This window comes from Acomys minous, assembly GCF_964271855.1.
Source record: "Acomys minous genome assembly, chromosome: 14".
Lineage (NCBI taxonomy): Eukaryota > Metazoa > Chordata > Mammalia > Rodentia > Muridae > Acomys > Acomys minous.
The window spans coordinates 81,230,573-81,249,604 of NC_140496.1; the positions used below are offsets into that span (position 1 = coordinate 81,230,573).

General features: G+C 36.5%; 1 protein-coding gene across 1 annotated transcript in view; it reads left to right on the forward strand.

Moving 5' to 3' along the window:
- NDST4 (N-deacetylase and N-sulfotransferase 4) overlaps positions 1 to 17,698 on the forward strand; it is a 292,909-nt gene extending 275,211 nt beyond the window's left edge. Inside the window, exons 10-14 of the mRNA XM_084757602.1 lie at positions 1,038 to 1,212; positions 6,919 to 7,089; positions 8,107 to 8,216; positions 14,421 to 14,523; positions 16,935 to 17,698. Coding sequence (XP_084613728.1) covers positions 1,038 to 1,212; positions 6,919 to 7,089; positions 8,107 to 8,216; positions 14,421 to 14,523; positions 16,935 to 17,054 — 679 coding nt within the window. The 3' untranslated portion in view covers positions 17,055 to 17,698. The remainder of the gene's footprint in view (positions 1 to 1,037; positions 1,213 to 6,918; positions 7,090 to 8,106; positions 8,217 to 14,420; positions 14,524 to 16,934) is intronic.
- Positions 17,699 to 19,032: the final 1,334 nt, after the last annotated feature.

The window sequence follows — 19,032 nt, forward strand, 5'->3', positions numbered from 1 at the left end:
GTGAGAGAAGTGATGAGCTGTAAAGAGGGTTACACACATAATTAAAGCCGTGTACTGAATTAGCCTCAGAACATATTGATTCCATAATCTACACACAGAGGAATGTTCTGATGGCATATGGAGAAGTGAGCCTATGGAGGCATTGCAGGATCAACTGGCAGAAAATATCCCCTTAATTACTCTGGATAAATTATAATGTGCTGATATTACTGCATATACTACTAAATTTTATAGATGTTAAAAAGGAGAACAGCTATGCCTAATCTGTTTAATTTTAATAGCTATTTTGACTCACATGTCTTTCTGTCTTGTGGACTTTAATCTAACCTTAAGAATCTTAGCACTCAAATTTGCAAACACACATTTACTATTTAAAGTAGCAGTCAAGCAAGATGGTACAATTTTGGATTTTACAGTCATAAACTGTAGAGTTAGATTTGGTTTGTGGTAGCAGAGAGCAACAGCTCAGATTTATTGTATTTTCCTATCATTCACTATCAGCCCACCTAATCCATCTTGCTCTTTTCTCTGCCTTAAACGAGTCATAAGACTCTGGTGCCCTCATGTTGATCCTTTCCCCCTGGTGGGGTGGCCTTGCTATGCCTCAAGAAAGAGAATGCAGGCAGTCCAGATGAGACCTGATAGGCTGAGGTCAGATAATAGGGGAGGAGGCCTCCTCCTTTCAGAGCATTAGTGGAGAGGGGAATGAGGAGGAATAGAAGGTAGGACCACAGGTGATGAGGGATGGGGCTAAAATCAGATGTTAAGTGAACAAATTAAAAACAGGAGGAAAAACAAACAAACAAATAAAAAAGATGTCTGTGGATTATGGGGGGGAAAAACGCACAACCTTCTGGGTTGCTTCACATGCGAAGTACACCCATTGTGCCCATTTAAATGATTTTATAACACATTAATTTGAACTTCATGCAAAAACGTATAAAAACCTGGTGAAATTCCTCCTACTCAGAGCGGACCAGAATTAAAAAAAAAAAAAATACTGCTGGAATTAATTAATTATCTTTCCCTACCTGCAGGTACATGGACTTTTTCCCCACTCCTTCAAACATTACCAGTGATTTCCTATTTGAAAAGAGCGCTAACTACTTCCACTCAGAAGAGGCTCCCAAGAGAGCTGCATCTCTTGTCCCCAAAGCCAAGATCATTACTATCCTCATAGATCCTTCGGACAGGGCGTATTCCTGGTACCAGGTATGACTGAAGAGGAGCGCTGAGTGCATTCAGTTGTAGTTTGAATTAACCATTACATAAACCCCAGATACACTGAACTGTCAAATGTGAAAATATCTTAATGTAAAATAAAACTATGTTTCTATCTATCTATCTATCTATCTATCTATCATCTATCTATCTATCTATCTATCATCTATCTATCTATCTATCTATCCATCCATCCATCTATCCATCTATCCATCCATCTATCTATCCATCTATCCATCTATCCATCTATCTATCATCTATCTATCTATCATCTATCTATCTATCATCTATCTATCTATCTATCTATCATCCATCTATCCATCTATCCATCTATCATCTATCTATCTATCATCTATCTATCTATCCATGCATCCATTCATTCATCTATAAAGAGTTAAATATTTAACTCATATAGAATTGTCCAAAGAATTTAACCTATAAAATAACAGAAGAAGTAAAAAAAAAAAATTGGTATATTTCGAAAATCAATCAAACATGTAAAATGTCAGTCTGTCAAAATATATTGAAACTAAAAGTCAGTATCTAAGGAGTACGTCTTTAACAACACAAGGAAAATTATTTTGTGCTTTAATTTATGCATATTCTCCAACATGTCAAAAAAATAAATAATAGTATCAATTAATAAGTGAGGAAAGTAAACAAACAGGCAGCTGTACAGCAAGTGTAACCACTCAATAGTTCATGTGAAAATTGCCAAATAAGTAGAGGTAAATAAAATATAAATTAAAATGACATGTTTTGTTAATATAATGAGAGGACCCGTGTTGTATTACTTTGCTGGAAAAAGGTGATTACAAAGTTCTCAAACATTCCTGTAAAATTATATTTGGAAAATTACTGAAAATACATTGATGATAGCACAATAGGGTTGTGATAACTAACTTTGGAATTGATTATAAGAAAAACTTCAAATGGATGGACAAATGTTTAGGTCCATTGAATTCCTATCTATAAAATAATAGCAAATAATAAAGTAAACATGACTAATATAGATTTAAACATTGTGCTTCTATATTTAATTATAATTTGAATCAATAAGATGTTAGTGGAAGTATTTTATCTAAGTTTTATACATAATAATATGTAATTGCATTTGTTTGTTAGGCTATTTTGAGGAAGTTTGTAAATGTATGCTGAAAACGCTCTCCATGGTCAAAATGAACTTTGGACTTAAAACTGAAGGAAGGATACATTTCAACTGTATGAACTAGAAGACAAGGACAGAGGAATAATATTATCAACAAAGTCCTCTGGTTATAAAAACTCACACCACATTTAAAAGGCTAACAGTAGTGCCATTGTGGCCCCAAGGAAAACCCATGTGATGACTTAAAAAAAAAATTGAGACTGAAATCCACCAGATGTGCTATCTTCTGAGGAACTGAAAACTACCAGTACCATATTTTCTTTAGTAAACATAAAATCTGCTATGTAAAGTAGAGATTGGGGTAGTTCAAAGGACCATTCAGAGCTTTCAACATTAACGCTATTGTAAAAAAAAAAAAAAAAAAAAAATCCAGAGTAGCTAAAGCTATTGAGCTATTAAGTAGACACTGAAAGGAGTATAAAGTATATTGCTAGGGATTGGAATCAATAGAGCGTGGTGAGGAAATTTCAAGAATAAACAAAGTCTCTTTCACACCGGGCAACTGGATGACGAACCTAGACAGCCATGCAATAAGAAATGCTGAAAAAGCAAACAGGTTGTGAGTGCGGGAAGGTGTGTGGGCACGAGAGGCAGAATGCAAGAGTTATGGAGACGATAGTGTATAGACATGTATAGAGCCCTATGCTAACGTGTATAATAGAGACAGACATATGAAACTCTGAGGAGATACCTGAGCTAGGGACAGGAATTTTTGAGTCACAGACGTGAAGCATGGAAAGCAGAAATAGTGAAATCAACTAGCGATGGAGTCCAGAGATGAAAAGTGCACAGACAGGTGAATTGAAGACCTCCGGTGAACACAATGGCTCTAAGTACAGGAAAATGCAATGCTGTCGATGGGGGGCTGTGACTGTAGTGCCAAAGAGTTGCTAACAAGTGAGGGAAATACACAAAAGAGTCTGAATCACATTCATGGAAGTAAATGACGTGAAGGAAATGTGGCCATTAGTAAAAGGGTTAAAAGAATGAAACCATGTGTGTATGGCTCAGAAATACAGAAATGGGAGAGAAGGAATTATGACAACCATTGTTAAAAACTCAAAGGTGTGACTCTGAAGGAGAAAACAAAAAAAAGCATCATTACTATACAGGATTAAAAGTAGGCTTAAAGAAAGCAAGTTTCTACAGAGAAAAGATTAAAGATACGGCAGGAAACAAAGTCATAACCAATTCTGTAAAAATGCAAAATGAGACATTTGTGGCAAATACTTTAGTAGATAGAAAGACATATATTTAAAAACATAAAGCTGAATAACATAACCATAAAACAACGAGGGATGTTGTAAGATGTCATTTTCTTGCACATGACATAGCTGTTGCACACAGGTCACAGCAGCTGAGGTTACCTGTGTTTAACCTGTGCAGGTCAAGGCAATGAAACGTTTCAGCAGGGCTCAGGGAGGGGCTCTCAAAATGCCAACCATTGCTGAGAAGCTGTTGGCAGTTGATGGTTGCTGGGGAAGCAAAAAAATCATTTTTCTTTCGGAGTGTGTCCACTCATGTGTTGGCCGTGCTCCAGTGGATGACCCGAGCACTCATGTGCATATGGGCAACACTAACTGATCTCAGTGGGTTACGCAATCCATCAATCAATTAATCAATCGGTAAACATAAAAGGAGACATAAAGCTGGAAGGGAAATGTCAAAGGGGACCTGGAATTGGGAGGTGAGGTGTGGAAAAGAGCAAGATATACCGAATACTTGTGTAATATCTTGAGAGAAAAAGAAATAGTTTACTAAAAAGTTATAAAACTATTAAAAGTAATTGTAAAAAGCATTAATACACTTTGATTTTTGTGAAAAAAAAACAAAACAAAAAAGGGAGCCAGCCTAGGCTATCATAATTTAATAGATCTCAGGAGAGAGAATTTCAGAAAAAGTTTTCCTTTTAAAACTCATAAAGTGATCTCAGAGTGAAAAATATATTTGATTGACTATCAATTACATTATTTGTATTTCACTGACAGAAGCAAAAATAAAATACCCTTGTGAAATAAAGCAAAACAAGGTAAGTCCATTTAAAATGCTGCCAAAAAATGATATACTAGGGATCTTAATGAGGGATACTATTGCTACAATGAAACGCGTTAGCTTATGCTTCCACCTCACTGTTCATCACCGAAGAAAACGAGGTGAGAAACTCAAACAGGGAGGAACTTGGAGATAAGAGCTGAGGCAGAGGCCATGGAGGATGCCCAGGAATGATCCCACCTACCATAGGTTGGACCCTTCCTCATCAATTATTAATTATGAAAATGCCCTACTATTAGACCTTTTCTTAACTGAGGTTTTCCCTCATTCAGATGACTCTAACCTGTGCCAAGTTGATATAAATTTAGCCAGCACATAGTGTATAACATGAATAAAAGTACAAAAAAAAGGCTATTAGGTTATGTAGAATGACTGAATATAGGCTGTAAAAACAAGTTATGAAAGAGGATATACAGATAACTGTTTTTGACTTCTAACTCCATCATCGACTTTTTAGGTTTGGTGGCAGATGAGCGCATAGGATACATTCTTTAGTGAAAGTGTGAAGTCTAAGGTGAAGGCCCACAACTTCAGAATGCCTAGTCAAACTGTTTAGAGGTTCATTAAGATGTATAGATTGTGCGTCTGGTTAATGTGGATGTGTGGAATTTTTTATTTGCAAGGCTTTTTATAATAAAGTTAATTTATAAAAAAAAACCCTACCAAAACACTGAGATGTAAACTTGAATTAAAAGTTTTAAATTCAAATATTTTTGAGAATGCTGAATGTATAATCTATTTACTATAGACTAAATTGTATATTTATATAGATTAAATTGCTTGGATGAAATAGAATATACACAATACAGTGCTTGTCTCTGACTGCTTTCCAAATAAATTCTTTGAATTCACAGGTTTAAGGGAATTATTTTTTCTGATAATACTGTTTATTGCCTGTATTGCTGAGACTAGAGCCCCAAAGTGCCCCACATTTCAAAATAATGAAACCTATTACTTAGGTGGACCTGTCTTTTCAGTAACGGCCGTTAATCTGAAGCTCGGCAGGTGTGAGCTTCACAAATGTCACCTGCCACTGTAATTTCTACCCCGCATTTTTATAATGGACCTCACAGAAGAACTAAAGTGCTATTTTCTATAAAATATGTTCTTTTGTGACTTTCTGGTCATATTTTTATGCTAATCTTCGTTGCATGGGTATAAAGAAATTTCAATGATAAATTTGTATAAGTCAGTAAGAACAGATTGAGCACACTCTTGTCACTGCTCACAACAGCTATTCAAGCCCTGCTGTACTCTTTTAATATGCACACACTGCATATTTACAATTATTTCTCCAATTTATGAAATCTCTAGATGTTTTGTTGTTTAGCCTGTTGATTAGCCTGATTAGGTAATCTGCAGGATGTATTCAGCATGATGCTTAAACAAAACATTGGCTTCACTCATCATCTACTTAAGGACCCTCTTGATCTTTGACCTCTCACTAAACTTTGTCTTTGCTTCTCTAGAATAATTTACATGTAAAACTAAACACCTATTGCTAAACATGCCATGCCTTATATCTTACCTTGATTTTTCTAGGTTAGATTTTCTTTATATTAACTTTTAGATAGAATGCAAACTCAGGTCTTTTGTATGCACACACCTTTTCTACCTTAATTCACACTTACCTTATATTACCCACTTCTATTTTACCTCTTTATATTCTTATTATCTGATTATTGAAGTTTTTCTTGGTACATTTTAGCTCAAAGTTTTCAGACACCATTGGTGTTTTCTTCATTTCTTAGTCTGGATTACTTCTTTATTGGCCTGATTTCACCATTAAGTAACTTCTTATATATCAGTCAAATATATGACATTTTTTAAACTAATACTCTACTGTAGCCATACTATGTTTCATTTCCTTAAAGACAACAATTATGCTTCATACCTTTTTATATTTTGAATCTATCATTATTTGTTATAGATGAGACTAGTATATTTTAAAACAAATGTACTATTAAATTTGTCTCTCATTAGTTGGGCTTTGCTATTTTGCCAAATGGTGCTTTTGTTTGAAAGTTTCCTATGCCTTGATATTGAAAAGATCCATAGAGCAAAACCACTTTGGACAACCTTAACTTGACTAGGACATCTAAGCAATGGTTAGAAATCAGAATCTGAGGTGTTGGGGTGCAAAGGACTTGGCACAGAGAGAAACCACCAGAAAGTGGCCAAGTAACACATGAGCTCACTCCTGTCTATACAGATTTTTGTTTACCAAGTATAATGTTTGTCACTAACATATTTTCATCTCTAATCAGACCCTTTAGAAAATACTTTCATTCTATCTTTGCCATTTGCCTAAATATATTGAATGCAAAACAACCCCAAATGTATCTGCTGTTGCTTGATATTTAGTCAAAGTCAGGTCTTCAAAATAAGGAATGTGCAAAGTGCACAATTGCACACACAGACTTATGCAAACATTTAAAAAAGTACATCTAATTCTACCCTTTGCTTTTCTCTTAAAGCACCAACGATCTCATGAAGACCCAGCTGCCCTGAGGTTCAATTTCTATGAAGTTATCACAACAGGACATTGGGCCCCACCTGATTTAAAAACATTGCAGAGGAGATGTCTGGTACCTGGGTGGTATGCAGTACACATAGAAAGATGGCTGACCTACTTTCCTACTTCCCAGGTAAAGGCATGAAAACAGGTTCCACCTATCATGTCATGATGGCAGTGCACTGACAAACAGAAAACACGATGAACTTCACCATGAACCACAGTTTACAATAAAGACGCTGAGGGCTGTAGTTTTTACATAATTTTGCTTTATTAATACCAGCCATTATAGTTACATGATCCTAAAGTGCATATTTAGAAGACTTTTTTGATTATCAGTTGTTTTCAAGGAGTACATTGACACAAGGGAAGTGTCATATAATTCAAAATTGCCAACTCTCAACAAATAGTAGAGAAGCCAGTTAGCCCGGGACTTTGTAGAAGTCTCCGTGAGGATTCCTGCTGTTTCCCTGTCATGTGGGAAACTGTTAGTAAAGAACAGGTTCTTGAGCCTGGTGGCCATAAAGAAAAGGGCCCAGAAGACATGGGCTAGGACTGCAGTAAGATTTGAGAAAAACATTTACATCCTCCATATTCTTCATTCCAGCCCAGGGCACAATATAAGCTCTAAGGAGACTTTGATATTAACACTCTTTTTAAACAGCCCATGGGGGTAAGTCTGATATTCTCCAGCAGTCATCCAAGGTGAAAAAGTCAGAAACAAACATTTCTAATGTTTCCTTACAAATCCCAAATCATTGTTTGTAAGACTATACGGGATACTTTCTCCTAAGTGGTCACTCTTGAGCCTTTGACCCCAAGGTTAGTGATGACATTAGTAGCCTGGATGGTTAGCTGGTAATATACACTATAGGTGGGAAACCTCTGTCGCTAACTAAAGTTCCAAAACAATAGACACTTGTGTTTATATATCTGCTTAAGAATAAACTGTGTTCATAGTTCACACACATGCACAAAGGCCTATGGAAAATTTTAATTATTATTAATTAGGAAAGAAGCAAGAGCAACATTTAAATATATTCTATGGAGTGGCCTGATTTATTAATGCCATACCAGGTCAAGACAGTCAGTTTGGCTGATTTCATTCAGTTTTTGTTCTTATTAAAGTGACTGTTTTGTGCTTTTGCAGTTGCTAATTATTGATGGACAACAGCTGAGATCTGACCCAGCTACTGTGATGGATGAAGTCCAGAAGTTTCTAGGAGTTACACCTCATTATAATTACTCCGAAGCACTAACGTGAGTCTATTCTCATGCTTGATTTCACTTTCATTATTTGCCCTCATAAATTATCACTGGTATGTATGTGTATAACATCATTAATACAAGCTATGCATTTATACATCATTGTGCTACTTGGGCACAGTCAAAGAAATATCCTCATTACTCATAACAACCCTTTGAACAACAGAATGTTTTGCATTATAAAGTATAATAGATATTTTATATTATGGTAAATCTTACTGTTTTTGAGCTGTCCCTCAATATAAGTTTGTTCAGACATTTTATATGTCTACTTTGTGTACAATAGTATAATGACTGAAGTAACAAAGGTGAAAACAATTTGCTTTCTGGGTGCAAGGTAGAAGGTTAACATGGAAAGCATCATTCCCCGTGAGATAGTCAACAGTATTTACAACAGATCTGGAGATGTGCATTCGTATTTGTTGTGTGATGTTGTTCCTGGGGAGATATGAACAAATGTCTGCTTAGTCCAGATAGAGAACCGACAATAGATAAAATTACAGATACCACTAAAATCCATTTTGGCAAGCCAATGAATTTTATTTGGGTTAATAGAGGAGCTAAAATAACTAAAAGACAACTATTATTGCCAAAAGTCTGTCCCAGAACAGGTGACAAAACTGCAAACCTGGAGCACACCCCAAAGCCTGCAGGGGGCTTTGTAGGTTGGCGGGTGTTCATTGCTGCTGCCTCAGTAGGTCTGAGTCACATCCAGGCAGCTCAGTTAATCTTTATTCCTTCTAGGCAGTTTGACTGCCACCCATGTGTTGTGAGTTGGTTCTTCGGTCCCAGTTTCTACCAGGTTGTTCGTCTGATCTCTACTTCTGCCAGGCTGCTTGGGCTGAGCCTTCATGCACTTAAGCTCCTCTGAGAGTGAATCTCAGAAAGTTTATTGTTTACCCATTGATACGTGAGGTCATGACTAGGAAGATTTGGGTACCTAGATATGACTCAAATGGCCAAAGACTGACATTATCTGGCTGCTTCACTCACATCTTTGGCTTCTGAGTCAAAGACTGAGGGCAGCAGCATGAAGATTCTCCATGGAGCTTCTCCCTCCCTCTCCCTCTGTCTCTCTTTCTCTGTCTCTGTCTCTCTCCCTCTGTGTGTTTCTGTCTCTGTCTCTCTCCCTCTCTGTGTGTCTCTGTCTCTGTCTCTCTCTCTGTCTCTCTGTCTCTCTGTGTGTGTCTCTGTCTCTCTGTCTCTGTCTCTGTCTCTCTCTATGTCTCTGTCTCTCTCTCTCTCTGTCTCTCTCTCTCTCATTTTTCCGTGATGCAGTGGCTGCATTTTAAAATAGAAAGCAAAGCGGAGGGACCATGAGGCTTGAGATCACCATGACTACTGTGACCTACACTTGATGTCCATACAGCTTCATTCTATTGGGCACAACAATCAGTTAATCAACTCCAAATTCAAGAGATGGAGACGCAACCCTCTGTCTTGGCAAGCAGGGAAATGCTATGTTAGAAAAAGACATGTGGAGTGTCACATATGTTGTCCTCATCCTGAGAAAACAGTACTGTCTATTCAAGCAATTTTAAAACGGGGGAAGCAAGTTAACAAAAAGAAGTGCTCCAAGCAGCTGAAACACACTTTAAGAGGCCATGTACTTTACTCATAAAAAACTGCCCCCCAAGCTCTGATATAAAGCCTATTAAATTTTAGACGAAATTCTAACAAGCCTGATTATATAATTTCCCAGTTCACAGCAGATTAGACTCAGCAATTAGACAATTAGAGAGGGTAATGGAGGGACAGGAAAAGCAGTAATGAGATTGGGTTTTTCCTTATCCACCAAAACAATCCTAATGAAGTTCTTACCTACACATGGAAACAGCATCAGCACAAGGCATGCCCCTGTTGATTGAGTAGACAAAGCTCCCCATAATGCGTTTTGCATTAATAGTTATTGATGCCGGCATATCTTGCCCTTCTCAGCAGTACCCTGGGTAATGGTTCTGTCCTGTTTACTGCAAATACTTGCTTATGACTTAATAAACCTGTAAAATCATATTTATGAAGGAGTTTATAAACAAGCAAAAATATATAGATTTTAATATATCCCACATATCACAAAATTAATCACTGTAGTGATGCTTGGTAAAATAAAAGGAGTCAAATGCCACCCATCACATGTCCTAAGCGCTGTTTAGAAATTCTCTGAAAAGGCTTTAATATTATGTTCACAATTTCATGACTGTTAAAATAAAATAGCAAACAATGAATTGATACAACCTAGAGAAGAGCTGTCTGTTATAGTCTATAAAGTTAGCTATGCAATAAATGGGACAGGACCCCAGATAGTCAGGGTCAAGAAAACCCTATGCTTAAAAATGACCTTTGGTATCCAAGATGGCTCATTCCTCAGTCTGAACCAAGTTTTGACTCACAACACCTACTGTGCAGAACAAGAAAAGCCAACAGCTTACCCAAGACCTGAGAGGGAAGACGCTGTCAGCATGGATCCAGACACTTGAGTTTTGTTAACAGTGTTATATTTAGCCTTAATGCAGTTAAATATTCTCATCCTGAGGCAGAAAATGCTGGTCGAGACCATTGTGCTGCCGGTGTCCCCATCTCATTTTGCACAGCAGGACGAATGTTTTCTCTCTCTCTCTCTCTCTCTTGGGAAATTAATGAAAACTAAAGGAAGCCCTGTGATACACAGGGAGCAGATTGAAAAGTCCAGGTTGGAAATGACTCTGTCTTCTTTGATCCATTTGACTACTGATCTATCTGATTTTAATTGGTAACATGTACAACCTGGACAGCATGGGTTAGGCCTTCCTAACAATAGGTCAAGAAGGAAGCTAAGGAAAATTCCCCTCTTGCCATAAAAGAGTATACATATGGGCAGAGGCAAATTGCAGGTGTAATGGTATTATAGGAATGGGCCCAGGGCAACAAAATATTCTGCAACTAATTAACTTTACATCCCAGTCAATTATGCTTCATATTTCTAAAACATCTGCTGAGCAACAAAAATGCAAACCTTTTCCATGTTTTATGCATGCAGCAAGTCCCATAGCGATAAATTTAAATTTCCCCTTCTTATTTGGTTCATTCTTTCATTTGTCCTATCTTGTTAGTTCTCAACAGAAATTCTCATGTATTTGGCTTTACACAAAACAATTAGGCCACACACATCCTTTCTCTTGCAACTAAGTTGCAACCACAATTAAATAGCATTAGAGTGTCTGTGAGTGTCTAGGGATCCGACTGGGTCAAAGCTACAGCATTGCTTCCCTTCCAGGCCCCAGAATCAAGGACAACCTGTGCCAGCAGGGCTCTCCCAAAGTCCAAACTTACCTGCAGCTGGCTGTAACTGCAAGTGTCAAGAAGCTTTTCAGGTGGTTGGCACGTGCCAGGCAGTGCCTGTGAACTGTCTCTTGTTCTTGCACTTTCTTCATCATTTGGAAAACAGAATTGCTGCTTGGAGCACTGGTGTTTGTGGCTGATCAGTCTTTGAGTGGTCACTGGACTGGACATCTTGTTCTTTATTGACTTACTGGGGATGATTGGAGCTGGTGTGTGTGTGTGTGTGTGTGTGTGTGTGTGTGTGTGTGTGTGTATGTTTATCCCTGCTATTAGTCCTATTCAGGCTTTCGTTCCTTGCACTAGGTTAGCTTTAAATTAGGAGCAACAGATTCAGCCTCTACATTTTGGCTGGATCAACATAGCAAGTGCAAGAAATGGCAAGGAGAATGTAAACTGTGAGTTCTGAAGTTTTAATCCCAAATGGTACCTGGCTGGCTGCCTGGCTGGCTGGCTGAAACTACGGTGGGCATCAGTGCTCTGCACATGCTCCAGACGCTGGGCAGCACACTGGAGAGGTTTCGGACATGTTGGTGGCATTGGCAAAAGCCTTGATGTTGATTGACCCGCAGATAAGGAATCAGAAAGAGCCTCTCATTATTGGCAGGCTGTTCCTTGGCTGAGAAAACCAGGGAGATGTTTTTGATTATGACCTTGATTTTAAGTAAGTTAATTTTCCCATTTAAGGGATTAAAAAAAAAAACACTGCCTGAAATATGTTCACTAGCAACAGTGGAACTGTGCACTTCATTCTTCCAGTTTTTGAAATGGTCTGTTTTGATTGATGAAATCCTCTGAGCTTTGACGGTACCCCTGATCAACCTCACTCAGTGTCGGTGCTGTCAACCGCGACCTCTCAGCAATTTTATCTTCAGGAAAAGCTGTGTGTGTCACTATAATGTCAACCACACTGTGGATCTCAATCCACATGTGGCTGTAACTTTGTATTTCACACACTACTGTACATGGAGTTCCCACTAGAAAGAGCTGAGGATTAACTGAAGACCGTGAAGCCGTCTAGTGTGATGAGGTCAATGTGGAAAAATCCAGATTCCCTTTTTATTGTATTATATTGTCATTTTAGGAAAGATGTAATGTGGTAAGAGTATGGGTATAAACAGTTAACTTACATCTTGTAGACTTTAATGATCGCTGCAATGTGTTCTTCAGGAAATGGTGGTTTAATGTTTGAACTTTACCAGCAAGGGCAAAGAAATGGTCTCAGAGCCATGCTGCTGTGTGATGCATGCATTCTGCCTTGGCACAGGATGAGGGTTAAAGACCCAAAATGCCTTCCTCCATAAGCTTGACAATCTCTTAATGATTATCTCTAATGACTGTGTCTTTGAACGGGTTGCTACTACTTCAGTGTTCCACCCAGGAAAAATATAGTTTATTCTCTTAAAAATAACTGTTTTGTAAAATGTCTCAGTATCATAACAGCAAGGTCTCAAGTCTACACATATTTGAATGTGATACCTCCCCAATATGAAGGTGAAATAATCTTGGGCTATATAGCAGGTGGCAGAAGTGAAAACCTTTAAGTACAGAAATACTGCCATGAGCATCATCTAACAGGAATAGCTGCCTTCAACAATAGGCAAGGAAAGGGCTACGTTTTACTCTCCAGGTGTAGTGCCTATATCTCATATCTTCTGAAAACACTCTAATGAGTTACATGTGTACACTTTAATAAATTTAAAGACATAAGTTACCATTTAAAAAATATTCTAAAGTAGGGCAAGTTTATTCTTTCTAAGTACAATGTGATATTATTTAATGTTTTACAGGGCTTTTTTAATTGTGAAAAAACTAAGATTTATTTGAAGGATTAATACAATACAACAAAAAGTAGGTTAATTTAGTTTTGTTACATTTTTATTTTGAAAGTTGTAAAAAGAATCAACTATAGAATAAAATACAGTATGTTTTTCCAAATTGGAAAGCTTAATTATACTTGGACTCAGAATAGTATTGAAGGGCTCTAAAACAGGCCTGAGCATGGCGAGCATGATTCTGACAGTTTTGCCCTTCCCCCATGCCTGTTCCATCTCCATTGCTAAAAATCACTAGATTAGTCCTCAGGTTCCATTTCCCTTATTTGGCCATTGACTCATTTCTGAGACAAAACACCGAGGTCCAACAGTCAAAATTTATTATTAGCAGGTCCATTAGATCTTACCACCAACTCTCCCTCCCTTGCAAGGATCTCCACACCCTCTTTTTTTCTTAAAAACTTTCTCTGGCAAAAAAAAAAAAAACCAAAAAACAAAAAACAAAAACAAAAACCCACCTGCCTCAGCTGCTTGCTGTCTCCCTCTACCCGGTTCAGTAGCATACTCCTCCCCATCCCTACTTGCCACTTTCAGGTGATAAATCTTTGTGCTCAGAATTTGGTGTCTGGGTGTGTTCTATACCGACTCTGTAGGGTCACTCTCCCTTACAAATATACCTATTAAAATTCAGTTGCTTTAATATAACTCACTAAGTGATTTTATAGAAATCTTTCTATATATTTTGATGTGGAAATTACAGTCATAAATAAGCAAACTATACAAAGGCCCTTTATATTTAGGCTGTAGTTGTAATGTTTAGAGTTTGCTTTTTTATAGACTCATAACTAAAATGTGGAACACAACAATTTCAACATAAAATTGTTCTGAAAGTCCATCTATCTGCCTTTCCCATAAACTAGAACTATTTCAAAACATATAATAAAATATAGCATCTTTAATGTTTATTATCATTTCTCCAATCAGCTTAACATTTGTAGAAATGAATTAAGTTAAAGCAACAGGCATACAAAAATACTTTCTTTTATCTGTCCGGTAAGGCCATTTAATGAATATGATGTTCAACTATTATATGTTTTATGTATTGTAGGTTTGATCCCCAAAAGGGCTTTTGGTGTCAACTACTGGAAGGAGGAAAAACCAAATGCCTTGGGAAAAGCAAAGGCCGAAAATACCCTCCCATGGATCCAGAGGTAATGTTTCCTTGCTTTTAATGACTCTAGCAAAATGAAGTTACTGTCTGAAACTAGGAAGAGAAATCTGCTTCTTTTTTTTTTCCTTCCTGATATTTCTTGGTACTCAATAGTTGTATATAGTTAGATGTTGGAGAGAGATAAAGCAGTAATAAATATCACTAGAAATTTATTTCTGTGAGAGTTCAACTCAGATATATATATGTCCTTTACATATTGGAAAAGACTTAAAAATAATTCTGTTACTAAACATTGATATAAAAAATGAAGTGTTACTAACACCTAATTCACTGCATCCTGGTCTAGTTTGCTTTCCTGTTTCTGGCACAAGCAGCATGACTCAAAAGCAACTTTGGGGAGGAAAGAGTTTATTTTTCACTTACAACTTCCAAGTCACAATCCAACATTGAAGTAAAGCAAGGTAGGAGGCTGGAGGCAGGAACGGAAGCAGAGACCATGGATGGATGCTGTTTATGGGCTTGCTTTCCTTGGCTTGCTCAGGAAACTCTTAAACATTCCTGGAAAACACGCCTAGGGTTCACAGTACCTACAGTGAGCTGGGCTATCCTGCATTGATTAAAAGTCAAGAAACTGTCCCAGAGACATGCCTATAGGCCAATCGTTGGAACCAGTTCCTCAGTTGAAGTTCCCTCTTCTCAGATGTCTCTAGTTTGTGGCGAGTTGACAAAGATTAATCAGCAGAAACACATCTAATTCTGCTAACATGGCCAACACTGAGCTAAGCAACGCTGAAGACACAAGGATAAAATGGCTCTGAACTGAAATTTATTGTAGGGTGAATAAATAAGTTAGAATCACTGAATTATAATAAGATGTGTAAAATAATACCAAACTATAAAAAGACAAAAAATTAGTAGAAATTATAATATGTGGAAAGGTGCCTTTTATGAGATGATAACTGGGAAACCAGGCAGATACTGTGAGAATTTCTCCTAAGGCAAGGTGGGCAAGTCCAGGATGCATTCTTCATGTGTTGCTATGGTGATAAAAGTCCCAAAAAGTCCTTAATATACTTTTGAACTCAATAATTTCTAAAGGGTTTCACAAATCACTTTAATCTGCCCCAAACATCAATCTAGTATTCCCTCTACTATAAACATTTTATTCCCCATTTGAAGTGCTTACCATCTGCTTTAAGGGAAGAAAAATAACAAAATGCTTGGCGAATGGTACAAGATGAAATGTAATTGTCTTAAATCCGTTTCTACAGTATACAAAAGTTTTTAGTGGAGTTCAATGAAGAAAGAAATTCATTTGTGTTAAAAATGTAGAGAAAAGCTTAGAGAGATGGTAGAAATTCTATGCAATGGGAAATATTTTTGATCACTACAAATATTTATACATGAAAGTATTGATAAACTTTACAGGATGCAGAAAACAAAACATGACAATTGTTTATTTGATTATTGTACAAGAATATGGCAGAAAGAAAAGCAAGATTTTCTGTTTTCCCAAAGTCTGTGTGCATATGTGTAAATATATACATGTATACACATATATGTATGCATATTATATAAATATATAAATATGTGTGTATATACATATATACACATGTATATATACATAATATAATATCTATACCTATGCATATATAAACACATACATATTTTACGTACATATAATCACACATTTATGTAGGGTCTGAAATGATAGCTCATTAGTAAGAGTACTTGCTGTAATTCCAACACTGCTCTAGTATATCCAATGTCCTCTTCTAGTCTCTGAAGGCATCTGAGCACAATGAAAATACACAGAGAGGCACATATGTGCATACAAATAAAAATTAACCTTAAAAATTTGAAGAAAATGTTAAAACATAAATGCCCATGTTTATCTAAACAAAACAAAAAACCCAAGAAACAAAAAAACCCAAACTTTTTAGACTGATGAGGAATCTAAGAAATTTTTAGTAAGCTTATATTTTCAAAGATATTATATGTAATATTTTATGAAGAGAAAATTCCTGAATAAAAAATTTAAAATATATAGTGTTATGTTAATAATTAATTTTTTATCTCTACCAACAGTTATTTTTTTACTTTTTTAGAATAAGGAGTAATTTTTCAAGGACATCTATATATTTTTATCTTACTCACCCCATATATTTGCTTATTTATGAATACATCCTCATTTTCTGGTATTATACTGAAATTTTTCTCTCTGTGAGTCTCAAAATGTTTGAGTGCCGTAACAGTAGTTAACCTTCCAAAGACACACTTGTACCTCTTTTTATTTCACATCTATGATCTAGTCAGAATTTCTCTAAATGTAAAATGATGGAAGAAGAATAGTAAATTATCGTTTTGTACATACATATTGTGCCAGAATATTTCTGAAGTGTAGATGCTTGATGAACTAAGTGTCTTCTAAGTCTTCCTTTGTGATTCCAGTCCAGAGCCTTCCTCTCCAATTACTACCGCGACCACAACGTGGAGCTCTCCAAGCTGCTGCACAGGCTGGGGCAGCCCCTGCCCTCGTGGCTGAGACAGGAGCTGCAGAAAGTGAGATAGCACCTGCAAGGAGAACATGACACTGAGTCAACCCTAAGGAGAAAAGGCAAACCATGCAACCTTATCCTTTTCACACACTTGTGATTGTCAGGAGAGGATTGTGAATAAATTCCCTTTGATGTTTTTCATCAAGTGAAGACATATATGCACGCATTGGCAATTACTAGCATTAATCCTTACTCAAGGCTTTTGGGAAACGAAATGTGGGGTTTGTGGCAATATCCAGTCTCTAGTCTGGGGATCATCAACATCTCCCTTTCTCTGTTATCCAGCTTTCAGGTCATCACTTGACTAATGGTCTGACCATATGAAAATTACCAATTAAAATTGTGAGGAAAATTAAGTAAAGTGACTATAAATGAATTCAGATATAAACTAATGTCTGAATTAAGGGCTAATGTTACTCAGCATATTTATCTGCATCATTTATCGGTTGGTCCACCTTGTCCTTGGATGGGGTGAACCCACGTTCCCTGAGTGTCCCATGTCATCACAAAGGCATAGCATCCTCAGTAACCTTCAACGGTCTCTAGAGAGCTCCAGAAACACAAGAGAGTGTGAATCTGAACTGTAGTACCCTAGAAGGTAAGGGTCATCATTAACTGGGCCCATGGTCTTACTACATTACCAATCTAGGTTTTGTCACCTTGGCAGTGATGTAGCATTAATATATATATATATATATATATTAATATATATATATATATATTAATATATATATATTTCTCTATTCTAACTAGAAAGAGGAAATCCTTTATTGAATAGAAATGTAAACACACAGATGAATTTGGAGGTCTAAATAGGCATCGTGCCTTCTATGTAAGAAATGTGTCCATCTCTTGAGAGCACGATGTCTCATATATGACACTGTATCTACTATAATAAAATTTTACTGTCTACTTTAAAGATATCTGAAGCTTAAGTTTTACCCTAAACCTACCTATTTGAACATCACAAATTCTCTAACTTGAACCCAGTTTCACAGACATAAAACTCACAAATCCATTTTCAGACAAGAAGTGCTATTTTTGTTTTAAGTTACAGGTTCCTATAGTATTTGAAGACTATATAATGTTTTGTTGGCTGGATGTTTATCCTCTTTGTCAGTTATGGTCTGGTAAGGCTTTGTTTATCTTTTTAGTGAATCATGATGTAAAATTTCACCAGAACAGTCTAACCAAGGTGACTTTGAGAACATTACTCACAAACCTTTCTCCAAAGCATTTTTTCCTAAATGCTCTAAATAATTCATTCATCTTCAATATTTGAGAATTTATTCTTGCATTAATTCAATAACCAACACATAGGTTTTTGTTTTTGTTTTGGGGAAAGCAGAGATGGATTAGGTAAACAAAAGAAATTCTGCTATTCTAAAGGAGTACTGGTATCTTTTTACCTATAAAGAATTCAACCTGTCATCTATATTTCATTATTTTTCCTTATTTTATGATGTTTTTAGCACTCCTATATAAAGTATCTTGATCTTTATCAAAAGAAATGAGAATTTTTCTTCTTTATTGGTATAAATCATAATAAGTTTCCAGTTTCACTTCTAGCTGCAGGCCTTAAATTCTCACCTTTGTTACTTATATCAGTGTTATACATGTCACTAAAATGGGGAAATAATAACCATAATTGTTTATTTAGACCATTCCTGTTTATTCACCATTTTCCTCCCAGGTACATTGTTTCTGCCACTTTCTTTTGCTTTGCAGAGACAGGCTATTGCTATGTAGCCCAGCCTGACTTCAAATGGGCAGCCATCCTGCCTTCCCCACTGGAGCACTGAGTTATTTTCCTGACCTAGAGACACTCTTCTTTCCTTCACAGGAGATTAAAGTGATAGTTATAGAATGAGAAGAGGAAACTATCATATCAAATAAAATCAATATAACCCAAGAACATCCAACTCATCACCAAATTTAAGAATGACATGGATTTTTCCTCATTTTTATCACATTTTAATAATGTATAACAT